This window comes from Argopecten irradians, chromosome 5, assembly GCF_041381155.1.
Source record: "Argopecten irradians isolate NY chromosome 5, Ai_NY, whole genome shotgun sequence".
Lineage (NCBI taxonomy): Eukaryota > Metazoa > Mollusca > Bivalvia > Pectinida > Pectinidae > Argopecten > Argopecten irradians.
In genome coordinates, this window is record NC_091138.1 from 39,599,483 (window position 1) to 39,626,891 (window position 27,409).

General features: G+C 33.9%; 1 protein-coding gene across 2 annotated transcripts; it reads left to right on the top strand.

The window, feature by feature from the left end:
- Positions 1–323: 323 nt before the first annotated feature.
- Positions 324–24,052, top strand: LOC138323813 (putative sodium-coupled neutral amino acid transporter 10). Of its 2 annotated transcripts, XM_069268664.1 has the most exons (16): positions 342–463; positions 5,246–5,278; positions 8,105–8,272; positions 8,896–9,013; positions 9,307–9,352; positions 9,846–9,939; positions 10,629–10,769; positions 11,343–11,464; positions 11,891–11,993; positions 12,384–12,566; positions 12,984–13,101; positions 13,405–13,523; positions 14,131–14,386; positions 14,770–14,831; positions 15,182–15,589; positions 22,500–24,052. In XM_069268664.1, exons 2-16 carry the CDS (start codon positions 5,276–5,278, stop codon positions 23,778–23,780), a joined length of 3,222 nt encoding a protein of 1,073 aa, XP_069124765.1. In that variant the 5' UTR covers positions 342–463; positions 5,246–5,275; the 3' UTR covers positions 23,781–24,052. The 2 variants fall into 2 exon arrangements, with proteins under 2 accessions (XP_069124766.1, XP_069124765.1); XM_069268665.1 differs by lacking the exon at positions 5,246–5,278 and having other exon boundaries at positions 324–463.
- Positions 24,053–27,409: the final 3,357 nt, after the last annotated feature.

Below are 27,409 nucleotides of genomic sequence, written 5' to 3' on the forward strand. Positions count from 1 at the left end.
ATGTAGCAGATTTTAATTGCACACACCACGATACCATAGACCACTTCAAGCGATAGCTATACAAGATTGAGAGGCTTCTTTGGCAATAGAACCTTGGTTGGTCTGTTTTCAGAGGCCGGCTGGCGGCGCTGTTATAGATATATCAGTTAAAATAGCACTTTTAGTATTAGTCAGATTAAATAGAATCAAAAGTTCCGATAGATTATTTGTACTTTATTTTATGGTTTAAATTATTCAAATTTACTACAATTTCACAAAGTCATGTAAAAAGACAACATTTTCATAAAGGGAAAAAATGCAATTTGAATTTCGCGCCATTTTTATTATTCTGATACAAACAAACGCTTGACACGGAGCACGATTATGTTACAGGAAGCGTCGATAGTAACTTGATGAAGCTTCATGATCGCCACGTCGCCCTAAGCGAAAGAATGATGATGTTACGCAGTTACTGACACTTTGGGTAAATATTGTTTAGATTGATCATTTAATTATTATTTTTTGAGACATTGAATTCATGCATCGTGAAAACCCTCCGGCCAGTCTGTCAGCGACAGCCGGAAGCTGTTACTGGTGATGGTCACCTGAGACAGTGTTGCACGGTCAGCTGCCTGATGCAGAGTTATATATTGTTTACAATGAATTTGGGTAGCGCAGTGTTCAAATTAAAATTTTTGCTAGATATCATTTTAGGTGAATAAAGATCATGAATAGGTGCCAATAGAAAACGTTGGTATAGTGGTCTAGGCCTATTGTTGAAGTATTTAAATGAGTGACAAAATTAAATTTAAATGTGTAACTGTTAGATCTACCAAATGTTTTGTCTGAAAATGAGAAACTGAGACCCACCTTTATGATTGTGTGTTTGTAAATGTGTGTCAACTGCCAGGCTCCTGAGAATTGTTTGATGAAAACTGGATAAAATCACAATAAAAATATGAAAACTACCTATAACGACTGATTCTCGATCTCCTTAAAGGCCCCATTCTGAACATTTTTACTAAAATAAATCTAAATGTTAATTTTCATAATGTGGATTGTCCTAATTACTACACGTTAGTTGTGACTATTACTTCGTCAGATGGCAAAACATGCAGCAAAATGAATATTTACTATTAACATTATGAAGTTATTGCATGAGAAATATTTTGTTTGTTTTAAGTTACCTCATCTTAGCCCATCAATTTATGTTTCCTTAATATGTTATTATTGCTTTAATTAAAGAGACTTAGCTCTTGGTTTCGGAAAGGTAAATGGACCTTTAAAATCATATTAAAATACCTCAATTGAGAGAATCAACATTGATATTATTTGGATTTCCAAAGATATCACACCATCTGGAAAAAAGAAGTCTTTGTAAATTAACTTTTCATATGGCATGCTGATAAAGTGGTTGGATTATGTTTTGGTATACATGTCCTCTTGGTTTTCTGTATGGCGGTTGGTATGAGATCAGCCTGTCGATGAGATTGATGACTTGATACGTAAATATTCATCATAATGCAGCATATGTTCTGTATCTGTGCATGGAGAGATCTCTAGGCATCTAGCATCAGAGTAACTCTGTAAAGTTACCTATCAATAACCTGTAGCAAGTCCCAGGATGATTTAGATAGTACTAGTGTGCTGATCTGTAGTGTTGTCCTAAACTTATTAACCTGTGATTCTAGTAGTGTCTTGCAGCAGATCATCTTGATGTTTTGTTGACAGCTTCTGTAATACAAAGGTCACAGGTGTTATTTACTTTCCGTAATATGTGGTTGACATGTGGGCCCCGAGAGCTCTCACTGTCAAATTTGGCCAGGTATTCTAGTTTTGTCAGTCACATTGATAAGTTTTCCATCAATAGTATATGAGGATTTAAATAGAATCTTACAAGTTACATGGGTTGGTTAAGAATACCGGCCTGAGTGAAGCTTGCCATTTTCTAAATAAAAATGCTGAAAATTCAATTATTTAGAAACATAATTTCCGATGCGTTTTCATGGAGAGACATAACAATATGTCAAAATCACCCTGGTAAAAGACAGGATATATCTTTTCCCTTGCAATGGCGGGATAACTGTTAAGTATTTGAGAAGCTGTTAATATCTACATTCTTAACATAAAACGTTACATTTATCAAATTCTGGGTTGAAGCTCGTACTCAATTTGTTTTCCCATTCTTGTAAATTGTTGAGATCTGCTTGGAAGTTTTAGGTGTCATTGAGTTTCTTTATGGTCCTATACAAGAGGTAGTTAAATGGTCTGGCTGTGCATTTTACGCTCAACAATAATAGCACCAAAGCATTACTTCATGGTTCTTACTGTATGACATAAGCTGGAATCTTATAAAGTTTAATTGAAGGACACTACTTTTTCCAGAGTTTGTTTGTTTTACATTCTTTCTTTAAATTTCTAATTTCTAAAATAAAAAACATGCAAGATCATAGTGATAGAAAATTCTGTATTCAACCCAATAAGTGTCCAAGCTAGGCGATTGAAAAAATAAATAAATGAAGAGTCACTCAATAAGACCAAATTTGGGCTAACATTTCACAAAATTATTGCACAGCCATCAGAGTTACTTCCCTTCCTTTCACTCTGTCAGTTGGTATAGCGATAGCTTGACAGCCGATGGGAGCCGAGAATGATCGATTTATGAAATAAATCAAACAATAGAAACCTTCCCCATTTTCATAGTTTCAGTCTGTATTGTGGCCTCAAAAAGGGGAAGGGTACCAGTGCTTTTCCTGCCTATATATTTGGGGCCGAAATAAGGCCCCATTCCAAATTGGTATTTCTTGTTATTTTTTCCCAAAGCTATGTCTAAATTTCCCAAATCAGTGAGTTGACGTCTATTTTGTGTGACGAAACAAAAAAATTTCCCGAAATCCAAGTCTGAATGTCGTATTTTAGTATACAACACCGTTAAAATTTAATTTTCATTTCATACTTTTATCGTACAAAATTTCCCAATTTTCACCAGGTGACAATTTCCCAAAATGCCCTGAAAAAACACTGGGTGCATATAGGGATAGGAGTGCTTACTGTCAATGTGTGGCAAATACCGTACACATACCTATCTATTGGTTTGTAATGATGACTGTCTGTAAACGTAGAGCTTAACTTGGTTTCTGTTGTTGATTTTACTATCTTTAAGATGGTTGAGAACATCTGTATTTGTTTGTCCTATTGAGAGACACATCCAGTAGAGCATAATGAACAATACATTCGTTGTTATAACATAGCATTTTGTATTCTCCTTCAATGTTCTTATAAGTGGCGTTCATGTGTATAACAATCTATGCTTATAAAGAAGTAAATATCTTTGTCCTCATTGGTTTTTGTATATGATCATTCCAGGGGCCTGTACCTTTTAATTTAGGAAAATACTACATTTTTCCTTCATTGAAATGCATATATTTAGCAGAGGTTTTTCTTTTTAATATTTAGAAAAATATTGACATGTAATTGGGAAAACACAGCTAAATTTTCTGTAAAGGAAGGGGATGAATTTCGGTCCAAATGCTCCCAAAACAATCACTACTTCTCAAAGATTAGTTAAAAGTGTATTTTACTTGGTTAATGCTAGAACACTGTACCTAATTCACAGTTTGGGTGTCCATTAATTTCCCAAGCATAAAATAGAGATAAAACTTCTGAAATATCTTACTCTTATTTATTCAAAAGAATAAATTGTACATATCAGTGAGCTGGTACATATACACGTACTTAAATTTTCATTGAAGTAAAATCATTAGAAATGACGGGTTGTTTAGAATGAAAAGCTTTATGCAGTAAAATATAAATTAATTCCATTTGTTGACAGTTATTATGAAATGATGTATGTAGAATAGAGATTTTTGTGAGGTGTATGCATAAATAATTATACAAAATATTTTTAATTAGGACTGAATTATTACTGTGAACAATATGAATATGACTGTATGAATAACTTCCAAGTGTCATACACAGGAATTATTCAGTCAAGATATAGCTTCAGCTTTGAATGTAATACATTTGTCAAAGCTGAAATTGAACTTACTTGGTGGAAGACAGTGTCAATGAATAGTATGGTTATCTTTACACATCTTACTTTTTCTTCTATGGAAAGAAATTTAAATCACATCACTCATGTGATGTTAAGTTTGCACCAGGGGCAATTAATACTGCATACCATTTTACCATCATACACATAAGCTTACTACTTTAAGCATTTCATGTCTTTTCATAATTTGCTTGCAATTATCATCCTACTATTGAGTTTTTGATATATTTTTTTATATTTTTACTTTCATATAATGAATGAAGCATTTTGTTAGTGTAGCATGGCCATTAATTGCTTGAATGTCATGTTAAGTTGATGATAATTAAGAAACTTCCAGATTTCTTTGGTAGGCTGAGTTTGTTTGATATCTGTGTTTTCTGTCAAGTGTTAATATCTGCTACAATTACGGTATATGTTGATTTAAATATTATTATCATTAACACAAAAATGAGATACATTGGTGTATACAGTCAATGAACATTTAGATGTCTTACCTCAATGACTTGTACACCTACACTAGTCACCTTCATCAGACAAATGATGTGTAATGAAGGTGACAGTTTACATTCCACACTTATAGTCATGAAAACGCCACGTTTACACATACATTTGTAGTGTAACAGTAGTCATACATTTCAAACTGAAGAAAACATTTTAAAAACTTGTAGGGGTAAGTATTAAGTATTTCATGTGTGAATATCTATTCGTAAAGTCCAGGTATTAATTAGTAGAAATAAGGTCACTGTGAGCTAGTGTACATGTTTTTGTGATGTTGCATAGTTTCATAACTTACTTTCATTTTAAACTTTGACCTCACATGTTTACATACATTTATCTTGATGTACAAAGTTCTGAATGAATTTTGGTCAAGTGTTCCTGGCTTCATCAATTTACAACAAAAACAATTTAAAAGAATGGATTTTAACATACCTTCAAATATTGTCTATTAAATGAATGAAAGTAAAAATTTGATATTTGAATCAATTATTTGAAAAATAAAATGTAAAATGAATTTTAATTGAATTCATTATTTATTACTTCTCTACTTTATATTAAAAAAAAAATAAAAAAACTTCAGATATATTTTATGCAAACAAAACTGGTTCCATTAAAAGAAAGAATTATTTTGTAGTAGAATTTGATTCATATTTTGCAGTGTTTCTTTTTAATGGTGATTCTGATTCTATAATTTGTGCTGTTTTGTTTCTGTTTCAGTTTAAGAACTATAACCATGTTATATATGTGATGGTAATTATCACATCCCTGAATTACTGTCTTGTGACATTATGCTTTCTGTTTTCTCTGCTTTTCACTAACATTAACTAGTATATTCTTCTATAGACATGTGCAGTATCTTTACAAAAAAGTCCAGTATAATAAAAATTAGCATTGTAATTCCGCTCCACTATGATACTCTACGTTGCGCTCCAATACAAGATCTAACAGTGCCCTATTTGGGGTCACCTCAGCATGACCCCTGGCCTAGAACCGGCACATCTTGGGATGAACTGTTAGCCTTTCATACTTCTGAGAGAGTCAACCACACCAAAGATTCTGTAGGTGAGACGCTGATTCGCTAACCATTGGGGTCATGCTGAGGTGACCCCGAACGGGGCGTTGTTAGATCTGGAATTGGAGTCTAACATAAAGTACCGTAGTAGAGCAGAGTTCTCAATAAAAAAATAGATCCTTATTCTTACTTCATTTTGTAGTGGATTTGACAACATCCCAATAAGGGAATGGTGACCTTTTGGATTAAAATTGACCATTCAAATTAGCTGCCTCCAAAATCTTGATAGTAAATTACAGGGAATGGAATAGTTTACAGAGCTTATGAAATACCCTTTGTGTATGTAGACATTTTACTTCATGTACAGAGCATGCTTTTATGAACTATGGAAAATATGCAATTTGAACCTAACATACTGGGAACATAAAGGTCATGACCCTAATAGGATGTTGTTAGATCCTCTATAAAACAGTATATTATTGAAATTAGAGTGTGACACAACAATCAAAACCTACACTCAAGAGCAGATAACTCCATATTCAAAGACAGAACAAGCTTCCTCCTGTTTAGGAATCTGCATCTTTATTCATGTGCTTACTTAAACAGTTGTTTAAGATTGTCTATGATATAAACCATTAATTGATCATGATGAATTCTCTAATGATTCTTTTACTTCTGAATATTAATGGTGTGAAATCCCTGATAAACTATACTGTTATGTTGCTCTTTCCAATGGAACTAGGCAATCTATTTAAAATACAGATCCTTATTTTCACTTTGTTTACAGAATGAGAATAAGGATTGATCTGTATTTTAATCAGATTGAAGGATTAACATTGTTTCTTCACTTTGTCTTAGTTTCTTGTGCATGCCTTTGTTTTAGGACAATTGAAAATAATATTGGTCTTGAAACTTAAACGATATGTCTATGTCATAAAGCCGATTTATGATCTGGTGCACTAACATAAGGTCACTATGACCTTGACTTTAAGGTCAAAAGTCAGGTCAGTGCAAATACTTCATTGCCGGACCATAACTTCTAATCGGATGAAGATCTATTTGATGAAACTCTACATCACAAGACTTAAGGGATACTTTCATTTAACAACTGGTAACTAAAGAGGAACATAATTTTTTTTTCATGAAACAAAATTCTAGTTTAATATAAAAAATATAAATGTATTAAAAACAACAAAACTAAAGAAAGGTGACTAAAGTAAATCTAGAATTAAAATTTGATCCCTATTTGATGGATTGTAAAGAAATTAAATCACATTTAGAAGTTTTTATCCAAATATTTTTTGTGAAAGCAGAGAAATTAAAACATGGGTCATTTGTAATTACATGTACTGTATGTAACTCTTTAAGGAACAGTAGGAAATAAAAAGAAGAGGACTTTAAGAGATGCTCACTGATTTACATGTATTTCTGTCACATCTATCTTTCGTAAAGACATTTATTATATGGTATGATCATCTGTAGGCAGCTTTTAAGATCATCTGTAGACAGCTTTACGGTGTTGTTTGTGTGGTAATCATTTTAATCATCATTAACCAGTATATATATAGCTTAATTAACACTTTTGTCACCCTGTTCTTGCTAACACTACCCACCGCTGTACTAATAACTATACATGTCCTGTACCTGCATGGTAAATAAACAAATCACATTCTAGTAAACCTAATTAATTATTGTTAGGTACCTACAAAATGAAATATCAAAATCATATTTTAACAAAATTTTATTTCAATAAATCGAAAAAGCATTGAATAACGGGAAATACCTATGAAAGTTCTGTCCTAAAATATCTTGAAATATCATATTCATTATCGGGGGGCTGAATAGTTCTATTTACCCTTTCTGTTACTCTGCAGACACTCACAAACTTCAATAATATTCTAAAACTCTGATTTATTGTGTAGTCATTGAAGACTGGTACTGAATTTCATAAATTTGGTATTTTATTCGAAATTTATCATTTCTATGAAACTTTTATATGTTAAATGATGAAATATCAACAGTGCTGATACCTGAAAATGACAAAATATAGTGAAATGTTCTAAGGACTAAAACAGTTGTTGTTTGTGATTGTGTGTTTTGGTTTGTTATTGAGTGTGGTTATAATAATCAGAATCATATTAAAACAAGGGCATTAACTCTAATTTAATGGATCATATGATCAAAATTTACATACCAATGTGCAAGTATTAAAATTTTCTCCATGAGAATATATTAAGGCATTAAAAACAGAATATCCGATAAATCTAAAAGTGTTTATAAAATAATTGATATATAAAATTTCTTATAAAATAATTAATATATAAAAACTTCTTATAAATTGTGCACGATGCAGCATGTAGATTTATAATTATTTCATATTTTCTTATCATTGATATTTTTTCCACAAGTAATAAATCATATAACAGTCACTTGCATGTCTTCTTTATCGTTTGGTCTTATTTTGGTGGAAGAAGTGGCCCGGGAACTTAGACATTACATTATGTTCTGTACCAGTACTCGGTGAATGTTAAGATTTACACGACGCTGCTTTTGTTTTCATTAAGGAATCAGATATAGACTATGAGCATACTGTAGAGGCTGACTCTAGACTTGACACTGATGAGAAGCCGTCTGGCAGAAATATGGCCGCCAGCAACCTTCCTCATGTCATCAACCTCAGCAACAGTATCATCGGAGTCACCATCCTGGCAATGCCATTCTGTTTCAAACAGGTAAGATAATGGGACTAATTCACATACCACGTGATACCAGTTAACGTTTGTGAGTGACTCCTATAATCAGTGGTGATGAAATGAAAGTCTTCTTGTAATCTTCCCGCTGAAAAGACGTTAGCACATGATATCATCTTTTGATGTCTTTCTGTCACCAATAGAAACAATAGTCCCGCACAAACATTATCGGATATCACGTGGTATGTGAATTACTCCCAATATTTATGGTAGCTTGGTATACTGTACAGAAACTGCAGCTAGTTTGTAGAAACATTGTAAAAACAACAGAGATAGAAAATGTTGTTAAGGTCATTTTATTAATGACATACATAAAATTGTGACGCTATAAAAAGTGAACACATAATTATGAAGTACAAATATATATATATGTACTGATACACCACAATTTAGTATGTCTAATTTCTATGTTTTGCATCCCAAACTTATGATTATTATACTGATAAAACTGACCATGTTGTTCGTATCAACTATTTTGTAATTGTGGCCCAAGTATCACATGCGGCTATTGTTAGATTGACTTAATATTTCACAGAACTTCATGGCACAAGGAATGTAGCAGTTCGCTGTGAATTTCTGATCTATGTACCTATTTACCATTTCAGTGTGGTATACTGCTGGGAGCTGTGCTCCTGTTTTTCTGTACCTGGTTGACCTTGGTATCATGTCGTCTGCTGATGAAAGCTGGTGTTACATCACGGCGGAGATCCTATGGATTTCTTGGTAAGATAAATAACATAAAATCAATAGTGTTTGCTGTAATTTTCAAAGAAAAATACTGATTGATATTGAAAACTTCAGAATTTCACATATTCCTTTACTTTCATTAAACCTTCCCTGGTATCTAGACTTAAGTGTGATAAAACTTGTGATACCTCCTACCCTAATTAAGAATTTATAAACTTTATACCAGGTAATTTTGAAATCAAAAGTATTTGTTTTGTGTTGATCTTTATAAGAAAGGAAAAATTAAATAGTCTATGTAAAAGTAATGAATTACCCTCCTTTTCTTTCAGCATACTATACTTATGGAGCACCTGGGAAATTAGCTGTTGAAATTGGGTAAGTCACACATATATATACAAAATGTATATAGCTTTGAATACTGGTAAATAAAAAATGGTAAAAAAATTCAAATTGCGAATGAGATCGATATATGGATTTTGAAATACCAAAACAATGTGGTAACGTACAGTTTTCTGTCGATTAGTCACATCTTGGGGATTGTGAAATCACAAATATCATGTCAATATAGCATCACAATCACCAGAAGATGGGACTTATTGACCTAAATCACACTTTACCCACATCATTTTGGTCTCAACCCTGAGATATTGCATTGTATTTTAGAGATATGTTTTTTTCTTGAAAATGTAACTCTGCATGATTTAAATTTAGCTTTGACCAAAAATTTATCTTCTTATGAAATTAGATTAAATAATGTTAGATCTCAGTAATATGTTTTGGCTACAATGGGGATCACAGATTGTCGAAATGTCATTATTTAAGGCGTATGCCCAGCCATTTTGTTTCAAACTTTGATATCCTGTTACAGGATGATAGGGTTACAGCTAGGGACATTGATTGCTCAGGTTGTCATTATTGGTGATCTTGGTCCTGCCATTGTGTCCAAATACCTAGGACTGGAGGTAAGCATTAAAACTATGATAATTTGTTTGTATACTTAGTAGTTTTTGTGTGAATCAAAGTTTATAGACTGATGGATGTAATTTTCAACATGAGACAACAACTGGAATTAAACATTTGGATTTCTAAATACATGGTGTTTTGTAATTCATTTGCAGATTTTGTTACCATAGTAAAGTAGAATGAGAAATTGTTAAAAACTTGCTCATATCGTAATGCAAAAATTGTATGAGAATTTGAATTAAGTTATTAGTAATAAGATCACTATTGATCATATATATGCAGGGCTTTTTCTCAGCCTGATTTGTGGGTCGATTTTCGGCCCCATTCCCCATGGCAAATCCTCTTACCTGATAATTTTTCCCAATTCAAGCCTTAAATTTCCCAAAATCAAAGTTTATTGAAGACTATCCAAAAACATTGCATAAACTTAGTTGGCTAAGGCTTTAAATATTTGTGCATTGGCTTCAGAAAAGTACATAAACTACACTGGAAATAAAAAGTCTTATTTGTAATGCTTCGTTTCATATGTCATAATTTTTCCCAATTCTTGGTTTTGTCGCACATTTTCCCAAATTCAAAGCCATGGGCCCCATTCCCAAAGGAGTGAGAAAAAGCTCTGATATGTGAACTTACGACAATTTTGAGAGTCTGTCATATATATATTATATAATGATTGTAATAATTACAGAACAATGGTAACCTGAGGATGGGTCTGATCTGTTTCCTCTGTCTATGTGTGGGACTACCTCTCGGCCTACTGAAGAACCTTAACACTGTCAGTCGGGCCAGCACCTTATGTATTCTGTTTTACGGATTATTCACCGTTTATGTGAGTGACACAACTGTACATACTGGCTTAACTAGGCATGAAATGTACCTTGATAGTAGGCTGTGCACTAGATTGGTTTGTGTACATAAAACGTGTCATAAGTCAATAGATGTGTTATCTTCAGATGGAATTGTTCATTCATTTTATCATGAGACTCATGCAAAAATGTGCTGCAAATATCTGCTTCCCTTTCTATGATCAGAATAACATCCTAGCTTTTTCCTTATATTTTTAATTTATTATAATATAAAAACTTGATTGGATTTTATTCATGTGTCTTAATTATCATTATCAATGCTTTAAACAAATAATGCAAATAAGAAAAACTCACCCCTACTTTTGAATTTTATTCCTTCTCTGAATCAAATATTAGGTGACTGTTAAGGCCCATGGGCCTCTTGTTTTTCTCTGTCTATATTTAAGTACGATAGAAGGTTTTAATACAGTTATTGTTTGTGCTCTCAGTTAGACTTAAAAAAAATTGTTATAATCAAAATTTGTTTAGTTACCTTGATAACTTGTTTTCCTTGACCTATGAGACTTTTGACTGTTAATTATCCTGTTTTGTTGTAGGTGTTCTCACTGTCCATTCCTAACCTTATAGCTGGGGAGTGGATAAACAAAGTTAACTTCTGGAGGTCAGATGGACTATTTAAGTGTTTACCCATCTTCTCCTTCGCTTTTGGTTGTCAAACGTGAGTTATCTTACAGTGTAAATTATCATAGATTGGATTGTTGAACAAACAAAGTATTTACAACATGTATACAGAGAGAAAAAAAATTTTTGCATCTGAGCACTTTTCTACACCTTTATTTATGCATATATGTTGATGCATTCAACTGATATGGCAAAATGTCATTATTGAGTGAAATTTAAAACTTTTGACAATTAAAATAGCCAATAGAAAATCTAAACAAAAAGAATTGAACATAAGAGTGTATCTATGTGAAATAAGATTCACTAGGATTTTGTATTTTCTGAAAGATTTTCTGTATTGAATGATTGATCAACACAAAATGTACAATATTACTTATCACTAATGTGATTTGCTGTATTTGATTTTCATGTGTATGTGATGATACTTGCCAGTGATTAATTTATTTTGTCTGTGACTTTACAGCCAGCTGTTCATTATGTATGATAACCTCCCTGAACCGTCCCTGAAGAGTGTAAACAACATTGTACAGAGTGCTGTCAACATGTGTACGGTCTCCTACCTCCTGGTGAGATATCTACGTTTGTTAAAATGAGATATGTTTCTCTTAAATATTCATCATGAAGTTGAACCATCTTATGTGACATTGAAATGTCACATTCAATAAATCTTCCAATACTTTATTATCTATTCTGTAAATCACCAATCGATTGACCTCTTTTTACGAATTGCAATACACATAATAATATTAAATAAAAATTTAGAAGAGACAATTTCTTTTCCCTACTTTTTAAATCTCCTGCATACCTAAGTATCCAGATGACAGACAGAAGACCAATTTACTCACCAGTTGAAGCAATGATGGCATTGACTCAATGAAATAGGGAAAATTATATCTTCGATTAATATTTTACCCACATATTTTGTTAAGTATTAATGTATTGTTTTGTCCTTCCAGACTGGGTTTTTCGGCTACATTGCATTCCACAACAAGGATATAGGAGGTGACATTGTGACCGACTTTGAGGTCAGTGTGGCATCAGATATCCTCAAACTGGGATTTGTCATCTCCATAGCTGTCACATTTCCTCTCATCATCTTCCCCTGTAGAGGGAGTCTCTACACCCTACTGTTCCCTCAGGTATGAACCATTATAGTCAAGGTTGCCTTGTGTACAGTTTATCAAAAGAAAATTTATTCAATCTTGTGTACAGTTTATCAAAAGAAAATTTATTCAATCTTTTATCAGAGTCCTGTGTTTTTGGCATGGTCTGAAGTTACCATTACCTCGATCTTGTTTTGACGCTTGTCAATATTTTAAAATTAATATCTAATGTTAAATTACTGATACAAAGTGGTGGGTATTATATCTTTACTGTCTTCAAATCTCAAGTTAATAAAAAGTTTAAAACATCATTTAGTTTTGTGATTTGGTCCAAAATTAAGTTCTGATCTTAACCTTATTCCTGTTTTGATTCTTGGAATTATTTTTTGTAACTTTGAAAGAAAAGTCCTATCTATAATTCACCTTAATAGTAAAAGATGTTGTTCTTTACAGAAACAAAAACATAGTGATGATTTAGAAAAAAGGCCTGTTATACCAGAACTTCACTTCAAAGTGCTGACCTTCTTGATAGTGGTTGGTTCTATGACAACAGGCATACTGGTCCCAAATGGTAAGTTGATAAGTTTCCGAAACAAGGACATTATAAGGTAGTCATCAAAATTCACAGTAAGTGGCAAAAACTGGCTTGGACAGCATACTGTAGTTTACTTTCTGCCCAAATGTATATATATGTAGCAAATAATGTGATATTTGTGTTGTTTCTGAAATTTGAGGGCCAAGAAAATCTTGATAACAATTATCAATATTGAGATATTGAAATTTTTCAAAGTTACTAAATCAGAATCACATTACTCTATGTAATTAAGAAAATAGAAAAGAAATGTAATATTGAAAGTTTTCTTTCTATTTCCAGTTGAGTTTGTGCTGGCCATGAATGGCGCTACCATGGGAACCCTGATCTGTTATATATTCCCCGCTGTGTTCTTCCTACGAGTGATGACCGGATCATCGGAAGGAAAACAGATAGCTCAAGTCAGTGTCAGATTATTATGTGTCTTTATTGTTGGTTATAGATATTTCTACATCTGTTAGTCTTTGGCAGTTAGACGTGACATCAGATAATTCCCCCTTATAGTAGTTAAAACAATAACATAGATATACATATATGTGTCTGTGACTCAGAGAAGTAATATCAGTGGAAGCTACATTAAGTCTTGATCCTGATCTTATAAATGATTGTCTGTAAGATAGAATGAACTTGAAATGTTCAATATTGGCCAACTAAAATGGGAAATTGACTATAATGTATTGCAAATTTTGATGTTCATGCCCCATCATCAAAGAGAGGGGGGCATATAGTATTATCACACACACACACACACACACACACACACACACACACACACACACACACACACACACCACACACACACACACAACACCTTGAATACAGGGGAGGCTGTCCTTTGATGACCTTGGATGTTATAATAGGACATTTAGCCTAATTAACCAATCTGTCCTGTCCGGCTTTGATATAAGGAAGCAGACATTTCTAGATTGTGAATGTGTCAGTACAAAAGCATACAAGATACCATTCCATTTGGTATAAATATTGTAATCAAAGACTTCTTCCTAACAGGCTGTGCTGATATTTGGTTGCCTGATTATGGTATTGTGTACACTGACGACGTTGAACGCCCAAGAACAAGTCCATGCTGTTGAAGTGCTGGAGAGAGATAATAGCCTAAATCAGGACGTGCAAGCACCATCAGACAAGGAGAAGCCCCTCCAGCCTCCAGTCATGGACACCAAAGATAAACATATAACTAAGGATATACCTCCGGACAAGGTGGATACGGGGAGGGACAAGGTGGATACTGTGGTGGAAAGTAAAGGTAAGGACTCATAAAACTTATATTTCTTATGAAACAGTACTGTATAAACACATACCCATAAGTAGATGTACATTGATGAAAAATCTCTGTTTCGTCTAGGTGTGTGTACTGGAAACGGTACTGTATAAACACATACCCATAAGTAGATATACAGTGTTGAAAAATCTCTGTTTTGTCTAGACGTGTGTGCTGGTAGCTCAAGAAATGTGAACCACTTCTCATGAATCACATGACACTAATGGAAATTGGTCACACATTTAGTACACTAGGCAGTCATTTCAAAAGATTACAATTGACTATTCCAGAAACAGCAAAATCTATAGATAGAATAGTCAACTTATATAAGTTAGTACTAATCATTTCTTTGATTTTGTTAATTGCAGATGAGAAGTCAAATGATAAAGATAAGAGGGTAGAGCCTCCAAATCCTCGTGAACCCTCTGAGGTAGGTTTGAACACAGCACTAGCAAAAACTCCTGATAATTTATAATGAACTGTTCCATCCTTTGAATCAGAAAAGTTCAAATGTGTTTTTAGGGATGAATGAGTTAATATTTATTATGTAACAGGAAAACAAGTATTATTACTTACCTATTCCTGTAATTTCCTAATTAGCATATGGTCACTGGATATGATATCATCAACAATGTATACCACATGTATTGATGATATTAAGCTTGTATATATAAACAAAACAATTTGTCGAGCACTGGCTAGCCAAACCCTTCTTTGGGGTCTTTTTACAAGATTATATTCATCTTACATTGTGTCATCACATTGACAATCCTTTTACAGAATAACAATCCTGACAAAGAAGTTGGTGTTAAAAAGACTCTAGATAAACCTAAGGTAGATTCAGAACTGGACAACAAAAAGGTCGACAAATCTGTAGAAAAGAAAGCTGACCAAGTACTGGAGGGACAAGACCAACTTCAAAAGGCCCCAGTCATGGATAAGGAACAGGACCAAGTTAAAGATGAGGGTAACGATGAAAGGCGGGGAGACAATGAGGGGAAAGATAAAGATGTAAAGGAGGAAAGTGTAAACAAAAAGGAGGAGGAGAAAGCAGAGGAGACTAAAAACAAGAAACAGGAAGAAATCATTAATGAACTGGAAAAACAAAGGGAAGAACAACGGGAACTGATTGAGGAACAAAAGGAAATTCTAGCCCAGCTTAAAGAGCATGAACAGGAACACAAACAGGTGAGAATTTATAGAGCAGGAATATAAAATAAGTTTATAGAGCAGGAACACAAGCAGGTGAGAATTTATAGGGCAGGAATATAAAATAAGTTTATAGAGCAGGAACACAAACAGGTGAGAATTTATAGGGCAGGAATATGAAATAAGTTTATAGAGCAGGAACACAAACAGGTGAGAATTTATAGGGCAGGAATATAAAATAAGTTTATAGAGCAGGAACACAAACAGGTGAGAATTTATAGGGCAGGAATATGAAATAAGTTTATAGAGCAGGAACACAAACAGGTGAGAATTTATAGGGCAGGAATATAAAATAAGTTTATAGGGCAGGATCACAAACAGGTGAGAGTGTATAGGGCAGAAATATAAAATAAGTTTATAGAGCAGGAACACAAACAGGTGAGAATTTATAGGGCAGGAATATAAAACAAGTTTATAGAGCAGGAACACAAACAGGTGAGAGTGTATAGGGCAGAAATATAAAACAAGTTTATAGAGCAGGAACACAAACAGGTGAGAGTGTATAGGGCAGAAATATAAAACAAGTTTATAGAGCAGGAACACAAACAGGTGAGAGTGTATAGGGCAGAAATATAAAACAAGTTTATAGAGCAGGAACACAAACAGGTGAGAGTGTATAGGGCAGGAATATAAAATAAGTTTATAGAGCAGGAACACAAACAGTTGAGAATTTATAGGGCAGGAATATGAAATAAGTTTATAGAGCAGGAACACAAACAGGTGAGAGTGTGTAGGGCAGAATTATGAAATAAGTTTATAGAGCAGGAACACAAACAGGTGAGAGTGTATAGGGCAGGAATATGAAATAAGTTTATAGAGCAGGAACACAAACAGGTGAGAGTGTATAGGGCAGAAATATAAAACAAGTTTATAGAGCAGGAACACAAACAGGTGAGAGTGTATAGGGCAGAAATATAAAACAAGTTTATAGAGCAGGAACACAAACAGGTGAGAGTGTATAGGGCAGGAATATGAAATAAGTTTATAGAGCAGGAACACAAACAGGTGAGAGTGTATAGGGCAGAAATATAAAATAAGTTTATAGAGCAGGAACACAAACAGGTGAGAGTGTATAGGGCAGAAATATAAAACAAGTTTATAGAGCAGGAACACAAACAGGTGAGAGTGTATAGGGCAGGAATATAAAACAAGTTTATAGAGCAGGAACACAAACAGGTGAGAGTGTATAGGGCAGAAATATAAAACAAGTTTATAGAGCAGGAACACAAACAGGTGAGAGTGTATAGGGCAGAAATATGAAATAAGTTTATAGAGCAGGAACATAAACAGGTGAGAGTGTATAGGGCAGAAAATATGAAATAAGTTTATAGAGCAGGAACACAAACAGGTGAGAGTGTATAGGGCAGGAATATGAAATAAGTTTATAGAGCAGGAACTCAAACAGGTGAGAGTGTATAGGGCAGGAATATAAAACAAGTTTATAGAGCAGGAACACAAACAGGTGAGAGTGTATAGGGCAGGAATATGAAATAAGTTTATAGAGCAGGATCACAAACAGGTGAGAGTGTATAGGGCAGAAATATAAAACAAGTTTATAGAGCAGGAACACAAACAGTTGAGAATTTATAGGGCAGGAATATGAAATAAGTTTATAGAGCAGGAACACAAACAGGTGAGAGTGTATAGGGCAGAAATATAAAACAAGTTTATAGAGCAGGAACACAAACAGGTGAGAGTGTATAGGGCAGGAATTTGAAATAAGTTTATAGAGCAGGAACTCAAACAGGTGAGAGTGTATAGGGCAGAAATATAAAACAAGTTTATAGAGCAGGAACACAAACAGGTGAGAGTGTATAGGGCAGGAATATAAAATAAGTTTATAGAGCAGGAACACAAACAGGTGAGAGTGTATAGTGCAGGAATATAGCATAAGTTTATAGAGCAGGAACACAAACAGGTGAGAATTTATAGGGCAGGAATATAAAATAAGTTTATAGAGCAGGATCACAAACAGGTGAGAGTGTATAGGGCAGGAATATGAAATAAGTTTATAGAGCAGGATCACAAACAGGTGAGAGTGTATAGGGCAGAAAATATAAAACAAGTTTATAGAGCAGGAACACAAACAGGTGAGAGTGTATAGGGCAGGAATATAAAATAAGTTTATAGAGCAGGAACACAAACAGTTGAGAATGTATAGGGCAGGAATATGAAATAAGTTTATAGAGCAGGAACACAAACAGGTGAGAGTGTATAGGGCAGAAATATGAAATAAGTTTATAGAGCAGGAACACAAACAGGTGAGAGTGTATAGGGCAGAAATATAAAACAAGTTTATAGAGCAGGAACACAAACAGGTGAGAGTGTATAGGGCAGAAATATAAAACAAGTTTATAGAGCAGGAACACAAACAGGTGAGAGTGTATAGGGCAGAAATATAAAATAAGTTTATAGAGCAGGATCACAAACAGGTGAGAGTGTATAGGGCAGGAATATAAAATAAGTTTATAGAGCAGGAACACAAACAGGTGAGAGTGTATAGGGCAGAAATATGAAATAAGTTTATAGAGCAGGAACACAAACAGGTGAGAATTTATAGGGCAGGAATATGAAATAAGTTTATAGGGCAGGATCACAAACAGGTGAGAGTGTATAGGGCAGAAATATGAAATAAGTTTATAGAGCAGGAACACAAACAGGTGAGAATTTATAGGGCAGGAATATGAAATAAGTTTATAGAGCAGGAACACAAACAGGTGAGAGTGTATAGGGCAGAAATATAAAATAAGTTTATAGAGCAGGAACACAAACAGGTGAGAGTGTATAGGGCAGAAATATAAAATAAGTTTATAGAGCAGGAACACAAACAGGTGAGAGTGTATAGGGCAGGAATATAAAATAAGTTTATAGAGCAGGAACACAAACAGGTGAGAATTTATAGGGCAGGAATATGAAATAAGTTTATAGAGCAGGAACACAAACAGGTGAGAATTTATAGGGCAGGAATATAAAATAAGTTTATATGGCAGGATCACAAACAGGTGAGAGTGTATAGGGCAGAAATATAAAATAAGTTTATAGAGCAGGAACACAAAAAGATGAGAGTGTATAGGGCAGGAATATGAAATAAGTTTATAGAGCAGGAACACAAACAGGTGAGAATTTATAGGGCAGGAATATAAAATAAGTTTATAGAGCAGGAAAACAAACAGGTGAGAGTTAATAGGGCAGGAACATATCTGTAAAGTTTTTTAGAGCAACTAAAGATTAAGCATGTGTAATGTTTTAATATAGAGCAGGGACACATACTGGTTACCATATTTTTATAGAAAACAATCACAAGTCTCTTAAATAGATTAAATACAAAACATAATTATATATGATTATGAAACTAGAAAACACTATACTGTATGATTATGAACCTCATTCTATAATATTTTAATCAGGAACTATCTCCAGAAATTAACAATTACCAGAGCCATTTTCGTTTATTTAGAACAACCGGTTCGAGACGGTTTGTTAAAATCATTATTTCAAGTACAAATTGTTACAGACCTGCAGTTTTTGATACAGGCCTTTGAGAGATTTGTCAAGGCGTGTCTGAAAACAATATAAAATCACCAGATCCTAACAACTAGGTCCGACTAATCATACGGCCTTAATTATATATCAGTTGGTATCATGGTTTTCATCTTGAATAACGGTTTTCACCGTGTTGGTGCCTGTTTATCACACTGTATTGTTCTTGTTCATTAATACAATGATATCTTATCTAATTTATCACATTTTGAATTAATTTTAATTAAGCAGATATGGTGAGTATGATGGTGTAAGATTAATGATTCGTTTTGGTATTTACAGTTTATCCTCGTTACCTCGAACTTATTTTCACATCCACTAATGTAAATGATATTACATTAGTGGCTGTATGTGATATGAAATTTATCAAACAAGTGAAATAATTCAATTATACTTATCACATAACTAGTATTACTGAAATTAAAGACCATCATGTGACATCCATTGATTACAGCATTCATATACTGAACAGGCCAGTTATGTGAAAATATTAACAAAAATTTTACAAAATACTGTTTGTAAATGCTTCAACCAGTCTTCTTATATACAAACTACCTTAATTTTGATACTTCGCTATCTGAAAGTTTGACGATGTTCGAGATAGCAAGGTTTAGTGTATCCTTGAATAGTTACATTTTGTGGGTTTTCCAGCAGGTGCCCTGACACCTTTTTATAAAATATGTACAGAGTGAGGAGGACATCCCTGAAAAAGATCAGACGGCTATCTGGGTGTTGGTTTACATTTCATACAGAACTATTCTAGCTTTTCCATTCTTGGTTTACATTTCATACAGAACTATTCCAGCTTTTCCATTCTTGGTTTACATTTCATACAGAACTATTCCAGCTTTTCCATTCTTGGTTTACATTTCATACAGAAGTATTCCAGCTTTTCCATTCCTAAATATTTTATGAACAAACTTTACCAGCATCCAATGTACCTATTTTTCCAAATACCTGGTAAAAACTTTTTGTAGAAGGAAGTTGGTCCATCACTGTACTCGGTATTTTAATTCTGAGCCAACTTTTACATGTGTCACCTCCCTGAATTAAAGACGAAGCATGTTCATGATGGATCAGAATATATATTGGACCCTCTTCCTTTAATATTTATGCTGGAATCAACAACAGGGCCTCTGTATGCCACTTATGGCATCCACAATTGCTTGTTTCTGAAATTTATGCATGTTTTCTCGAAAGAAATTATGCTTCCACCCCTACTTTTGTTTTCCCAAATGTTATGGATTATAGAATAATTAAGATGATTATCTTGTGTAAACATCTGTAGGTATTATTTAAGTATTTGGTACAAACTATTGTCTAAATGTGATTTTTTCTTTAGTACACTCAGAAATTTCAGATACACGTACAGAATTGTACATACATCTACTTCATGGACTCTTGAATTAACTCTCAAACATACCAAAAAAATCAGTCGCGCCAAATAGTATAATTTTACCTTGCCGATAATCATTCACTCATTCATGTTCAAGTTCAGGTGAAACTCTTTGGAGAGATCCTGTTGACAACAAAATTCATGTATATTAAGGGAAAATTCCTCAATATTGTTTATTAGCTTACCTGCCCGGCCGTCCGGCGTCAACTTTTCCATTTAAACAACTTCTTCTCCAAAACTTGGAGACCTAGAGTCCTGAAATTTGACTTATAGCATGCTGGGATGAAGGGCTAACAAGTGTGTTCAAATGAATGACCTTGACCTTCATTCAAGGTCACAGGGGTCAAATAGGTGAAAATCTTTGACAGACTTCTTCCAAATAACCAAGAGGCCTAGAGACCTGAAATTAGGCCTGTGACATGCTTGGATGAAGGGCTAACAAGCTTGTTCAAATGAATGACCTTTACCCTCATTCAAGGTCACAGGGGTCAAATAGGCTGAAATATTTTGTTAAGACTTCTGCTTCATAACCAAGAGGTCTAGAGACCTGATATTTGGCATGTAACATGCTGGGATGAAGGACTGCCAAGTTTGTTCAAATGAATGACTTTGACCTTGATTCAAGGTCACAGGTGACAAATAGGCTTAAATCTTTAAACAACTTCTTCTTAATAACCAAACAGCCTAGGGACCTGATATTGGGTCTGTGACATGCTGGGATAAAGGACTACCAAGTTTGTTCAAATGAATGACCTTGACTTTCATTCAAGGTCACAGGGGTCAAATAGGCTGAAATCTTTAAACGACTTCTCCTTAATAACCCAGATGGGATGAAGGGCTACAAAGTTTGTTCAAATGAACGGCCTTGACTTCATTCAAGGTCACAGGGGTCAAATAGGCTAAGATCTTTAAAAACGACTTCTTTTTCATAACCAAGAGGCCTAAGGACTTGATATTAGGCCTGTGACATGATCGGATGGAGGGCTACCAAGTTTGTTTAAATGAATGACATTGACTTTCATTCAAGGTTATAGGGGTCAAATAGACTAAAATCTTTAAAAGACTTCTTCTTAATAACCAAAAGGCATAGGGACCTGATATTGGGCCTGTGGCATGCTGGGATCAAGGGCTATCAAGTTTATTCAAATGAATGACCTTGACCTTGATTCAAGGTCACAGGAGTCAAATAGGCTAAAAAATTTAAATGACCTCTTTTTAATAACCAAGAGGTCTAGGGACCTGATATTGGGTCTGTGACATGCTGGGATCAAGGGCTACCAAGTCTGTTCAAATGAATGACCTTGACCTCCTTTCATGGTCACAGGGGTCATATAGGTTAAAATCTTTAAACAACTTCTTCTTAATAACCACCTTTGGTGGGCGCCAAGATCCCTCTAGGATCTCTTGTTAGAATAGCAGTTACTTGGAATATACAAATTCATCACTGTTCTAATCTGTTTAAAGATCAAGCTTTATTCAAATTTTATTTTGTCAAGATATTTACATTTACAGTTCATGATTAGATATAAACAAAATTTACCTTTTCATAGAAAACATTTGGCATACATGCATCTGTGTATTACTATACAGGAAAAATTTCCTGATTCAGAATTGTCAACTCCTCTTGAGTTAAATCTAGAATTTCAGCTGAACTTCCTCCATAAGTGCTATTGATTTTGAGGGTCATAGGTTAAGGTCGCTTTAGGCCATATAATGAAGTACATTATTAAGACACTATTCTTGAACCTTATAATTGATACCAATCTAACATTGTGTGGTAAAATCATTAACTCATAAACTCATACCTATACCATTCATAAATATGATCACTTTTATACACCTTAACATGTATAATTTCTTGTTCAATTTGTACCCATTTTCCGTTGTAAAGAGCCTACATATATAAACATAGAGATATTATAGTTATGAACACCATTTTCTATTTCCTATCAGATTGATGCTGAGAAACAGCAAGCTAATGTTGGAGGACAAAAGGTACTTAATCCACAGACTGTTCAGGCAAAGCAAGATGTGGGCCAAAAATTTGTAGCCAATCAACAAGGTGTTGCCCAGGCAATGGGAGGTGTTCAACAACAACAGCAGCCAATTGGTGGTGTTCAACAACAAAATGTCGCTCAGCCAATGGGAGGTGTTCAACAGCAAAATGTCGCTCAGCCAATGGGAGGTGTTCAACAACAAAATGTCGCTCAGCCAATGGGAGGTGTTCAACAACAAAATGTCGCTCAGCCAATGGGAGGTGTTCAACAACAAGGTGTTGCTCAGCCAATGGGAGGTATTCAACAACAACAGCCAATTGGAGGTGTTCAACAACAAGGTGTAGCTCAACCAATGGGAGGTGTTCAACAACAAGGCATCGGTCAGCCGATCGAAGGTGTGCAACAACAACCAATGGGAGGAGTTCAACAACAGCAGCAGCCAATGGGAGGTGTTCAACAACAACCAATGGGAGGAGTTCAACAACAACCAATGGGAGGAGTTCAACAACAACCAATGGGAGGAGTTCAACAACAACCAATGGGAGGTGTTCAACAACAACCAATGGGAGGAGTTCAACAACAACCAATGGGAGGAGTTCAACAACAACCAATGGGAGGTGTTCAACAACAACCAATGGGAGGAGTTCAACAACAACCAATGGGAGGTGTTCAACAACAACCAATGGGAGGAGTTCGACAACAGAAGCCAATGGGAGGTGTTCAACAGCAACAGAAGCCAGTGGGAGGAGTTCAACAACAACAGCCAATTGGTGGACTTAAACAACAAGCAGTAGTTGACCAAAATATTGGCAATATTAAGCAAGTTCCTGGTAAGATAAAATCAGATAAAACACAACAAGCACGTGAACATATAGATACATTAAAAGAACCAGGTAAACTAGCTGACCAGGTTGATAAGGCTGCCAATGTACCTAAACAAGAAAATGAATTAAACAAAGAGGTACCTATAAAAAAGAAGTCGTCAAAACACAGCAAAAAAGAACGAAAGGAAGAAAATCGACATCGAAGAGATATCGCTGATGATAAAGATCTTGAGAACGATTTACTTGATGATGTAGTAAAACCTAAACAACCTAATGAAGAGATGAGAAGGAAAAAGCTTAGTATTGACAAGGATATGGACATCAATGACTTAATTAATAACATAGATTCTGTTCATGATCTGTCTCTTGTTCGTGGACGATCACTCAAGTCAATCTTGCGGAAAAGGTCCTAAAGCATCTCTGTGTTACACTAAACACTTGTGTTAAGTGTTGAGTGAATAAATCATTCAGTTATTTTTTATGTCTCAAAATTATTTTTACAAGAACATTGTTTGAGCACCTTACATATTGTGTACCTTTTGCTTGTTATTGTTTGAGGTTGAAGATTAAGAGGTAAAAGGTCAGCCCTGGATATGAAGGATGCATTCAATTTACCATCTGAATTATTGATTTTCAAGAATGTCAAACTTGTAATAGAACATGTTCTTTCCTCCTTAACTCAAAAGGTACAGGTACATGTATATATAATAGTGAAAAATATGGCTTTCTTATACAATTATAAATGTTTTTTGTCAGAACATTGGTCATAAAAATTCTAGCTTAAGAAACTTTGTTGTCTCCATTAAAACCAGTTGAGCAAATGTAAAAAAAAGTCTAATGAATAGAAGTGAAATAGATTGACATTTCACCTGACACAAAGTTATAGAATTCTATGTCACTTTAATATGTTTTTAGCATAAAGTCACATTATTAATGGACCACTTGTATTATAGATAAGTCTCTGCTAGCCACTCATGGAAAAAATAAACTCGTGGATAGAATGTATCTGCTACTTTTCATGAGAGATTATTCAACATTCCAATTCTTAGTGCATTTAAACATTTCCCTTATTAAAAGTAAATGTAGAAGCTAGCTTGATTTATTGACGATAATTGGACTAAAAATATTTGTTAAAATGAGTTTTTATATGCATAATTCTAATATTGTGTTACAGTGTATATTCAATAGCTATTATGACGTTAGCTGCAATAGACTTTTAGAGCTACAATTGGTGCCTATGACTGCTAGTGGAGCAAAGTGATGATAATACAAACTATGATTACAGTAAAACGTATGAATATATTGTATCATACTTTTTTATATCACTTACTTAGTAGACAATAAAACTGAACCATATAAAATATCAAATTCACAGTTGGACATTATTAGTTACACATATAAATATGAAGGTCTTTTCTAGGGAAAAATTTACGGCGAGTCTGCAAATTGTGAACTTGACATCTTGTGAGCAGTAAGGTAGATATTATGAATGATCATTATGCTTATTTTGGACCAAAATATTATATAAATGCATGTATATGCATAAAATAATTTGAAACCTAAAAAGTATAAAAAAAATTGTGCCCGAGCAATTCTTTGAGACAGTGCTCCACTAGGACACATCGGCACCATTTCACAGCCAGCTGAAATGTATAATAGGCTAGGTACATATATTCGTTCTATTATAATATGTATACATGCTCTGTTATTTTATTGCTAGTCATATACATTGTGATCTATATGCATGAAATCCATCTGTCTGTACTCAGCTATTTATATGAACACTGTTCAGATTGATGATTGGTCATTGGTCTGGCAGTCATCAATTAAGCTAGACTTTCCTCATTTAATAAGAAAAGTGTAATAAGTCTGTAACTTTATACCCAAGTCGCAAATATTTGATGTTTCTTTAGATCTATATCCTCTCCTCAAATAAGAGAGACTTATCATATATTATATGAAGTTCTGGTGCTTCTTTCATGTTCTTTTTGTCTTGATCAATGGATGTAATTAAATACATTTCGAGGATATCTTTAGAATCTTGCAGTATAGATGCATCACCCTAAAAATGCATATGCACTGTTCTGCTATTTGTTAGGTCACATTGACATTTGATTTCAACTTTGAATTAAATAAGTACAAAGACTCAGCATTATTTAGTTTTAAATTTGAATACATAAGCAATTTAAAGTCATACATTCAGCTTTTAAAAAATACCATGTATATCTTGCGTAAATGAGGGTGGGTGAGGGATTCCACGAGGGGATAATGTAATGATATAGAAATGTTTTCTTTGCTTGGACTCGAGTTCATGGACATACATGTATATGATTTGTACTGTTTAGAAAGATGAAGTTTCTTAATTCCTTATGAAATGATGTTCATGATTTTAATATCAATCTAATAAGTATGTTCATATATTGTGAATTTGTAATTGCCGGTTTTAATGTTAATATGTTTTTCTTCTTAATAAATTCGGCTTCAAAATAAGTTTTTTGTTTACCTTAGTTTTGTTTACCTTAAGTGTTCAATAATGCCAGAATGTGGATTTCATTATAATTTAACACATACAATAATGTACTTCTGTGAAGTATGTCAGTGGTAATAAAAAAAGATAATACATATTGTATTATATTAAGTTTATTTATGTCAATGTGTGCATTTTTCCCCCTCCTTATCATTATTAGTTGCAATCATTCTAATTGTGTGTTATTTTGTTGTTGTTGTTTTTTGTTCTGTTTTTTTTTTTTTTTTTTTTTAGGAAGAGACCAGAGAACATGATTTGTCCTCTTCTACATCTAGTTATACATACATAACTTTCAATTACTCAATTTATAGCTCATTTTCAACTGGAAGCTCTTCCAATCTATAAGCTGGACAATCTTCTGAGATTCTCTTCTAAGGAGGGTGCAAATCAAGTTTGCCTCATGTCAATTATAAGATATTGCCATATGTCATGTTTATGTTTATATATTCCGTCTTTGCATATTACAGAGTTAGCTCCCTTGCAGGCAGGTATTGATTGTTACGTCATTATTTTGTGAGTGTAATTCACGTCATTTTCTACGAAAAGTATGACGTTACGCTTGCAAAAACATGACGTCACAATCAATACCTACCCGCAAGTGCAGATAACTCTGTAATATGCAAATCCGGAATACCAAGTCTATAACTTCTGATTTGTGTTTCAAGAAATGTTGGCTTATTACAGGAACAATGTCAGAGGTGCTTTATATCAACAGATACATTTGTATTGGTGTTTTTAGTACAATCATACATTATATTCTCACACTTTTATGTTTGTATATGTAAATGTTCAGTCCCAAAACCTGTTTGATTCTCATAATCTGTCACTTATAATGTAATCATCATGCACAATTGCTTCATATACCGTATTGACCCAATAAATGCTCAGAACGCTAATTATGCCTTACAAATGGTTGATAAAATAATGGGGAACATATATAAAAGAACCAATTTTGGACTTTGATGAAATAATTGCACAAAGTTAGCAATAATTCAATTAGCAAAAGTAATTGAATCAAGAAACCTAAGGTTTTCATATCAGTAAAATTGTGGGCTCAAAACGGGAGCAGGGTGTGGAGAGTGGTGCTTACATGGTCAAATATGGTGTTTCGCACAGCTTCATGTTTACATTGTTTTTCATATTCATGTATCTTCACAAAGTTTCTGTGTCTTATATCATGTATCAAATTACACACGAGTTCATTCACTTTACCAGTCATTATAAGAAAGGTTTAGTCATTAGTAATCTGAATTATTCTGTCATTCTATTGTCCCACTGTCTTTTTTGAAGGATCAACCTATTAACTTCAGACCTAGTACAGGGCCAGAGTTCTGATGCTAATTAGCTCAAGACTTTCATAAAAACATGGTAAAACAGCAGAATAATTCAGACTCGACATGATTTGCCTGTTCTACCATTTATGCTACAAATCTAACTTAAATTTTTTATCATGCTCATTTTCTGGACCAGGAAAGCTGGTGATGAGATGGTTAAGTTTATTGGGGCCAAAGCAGA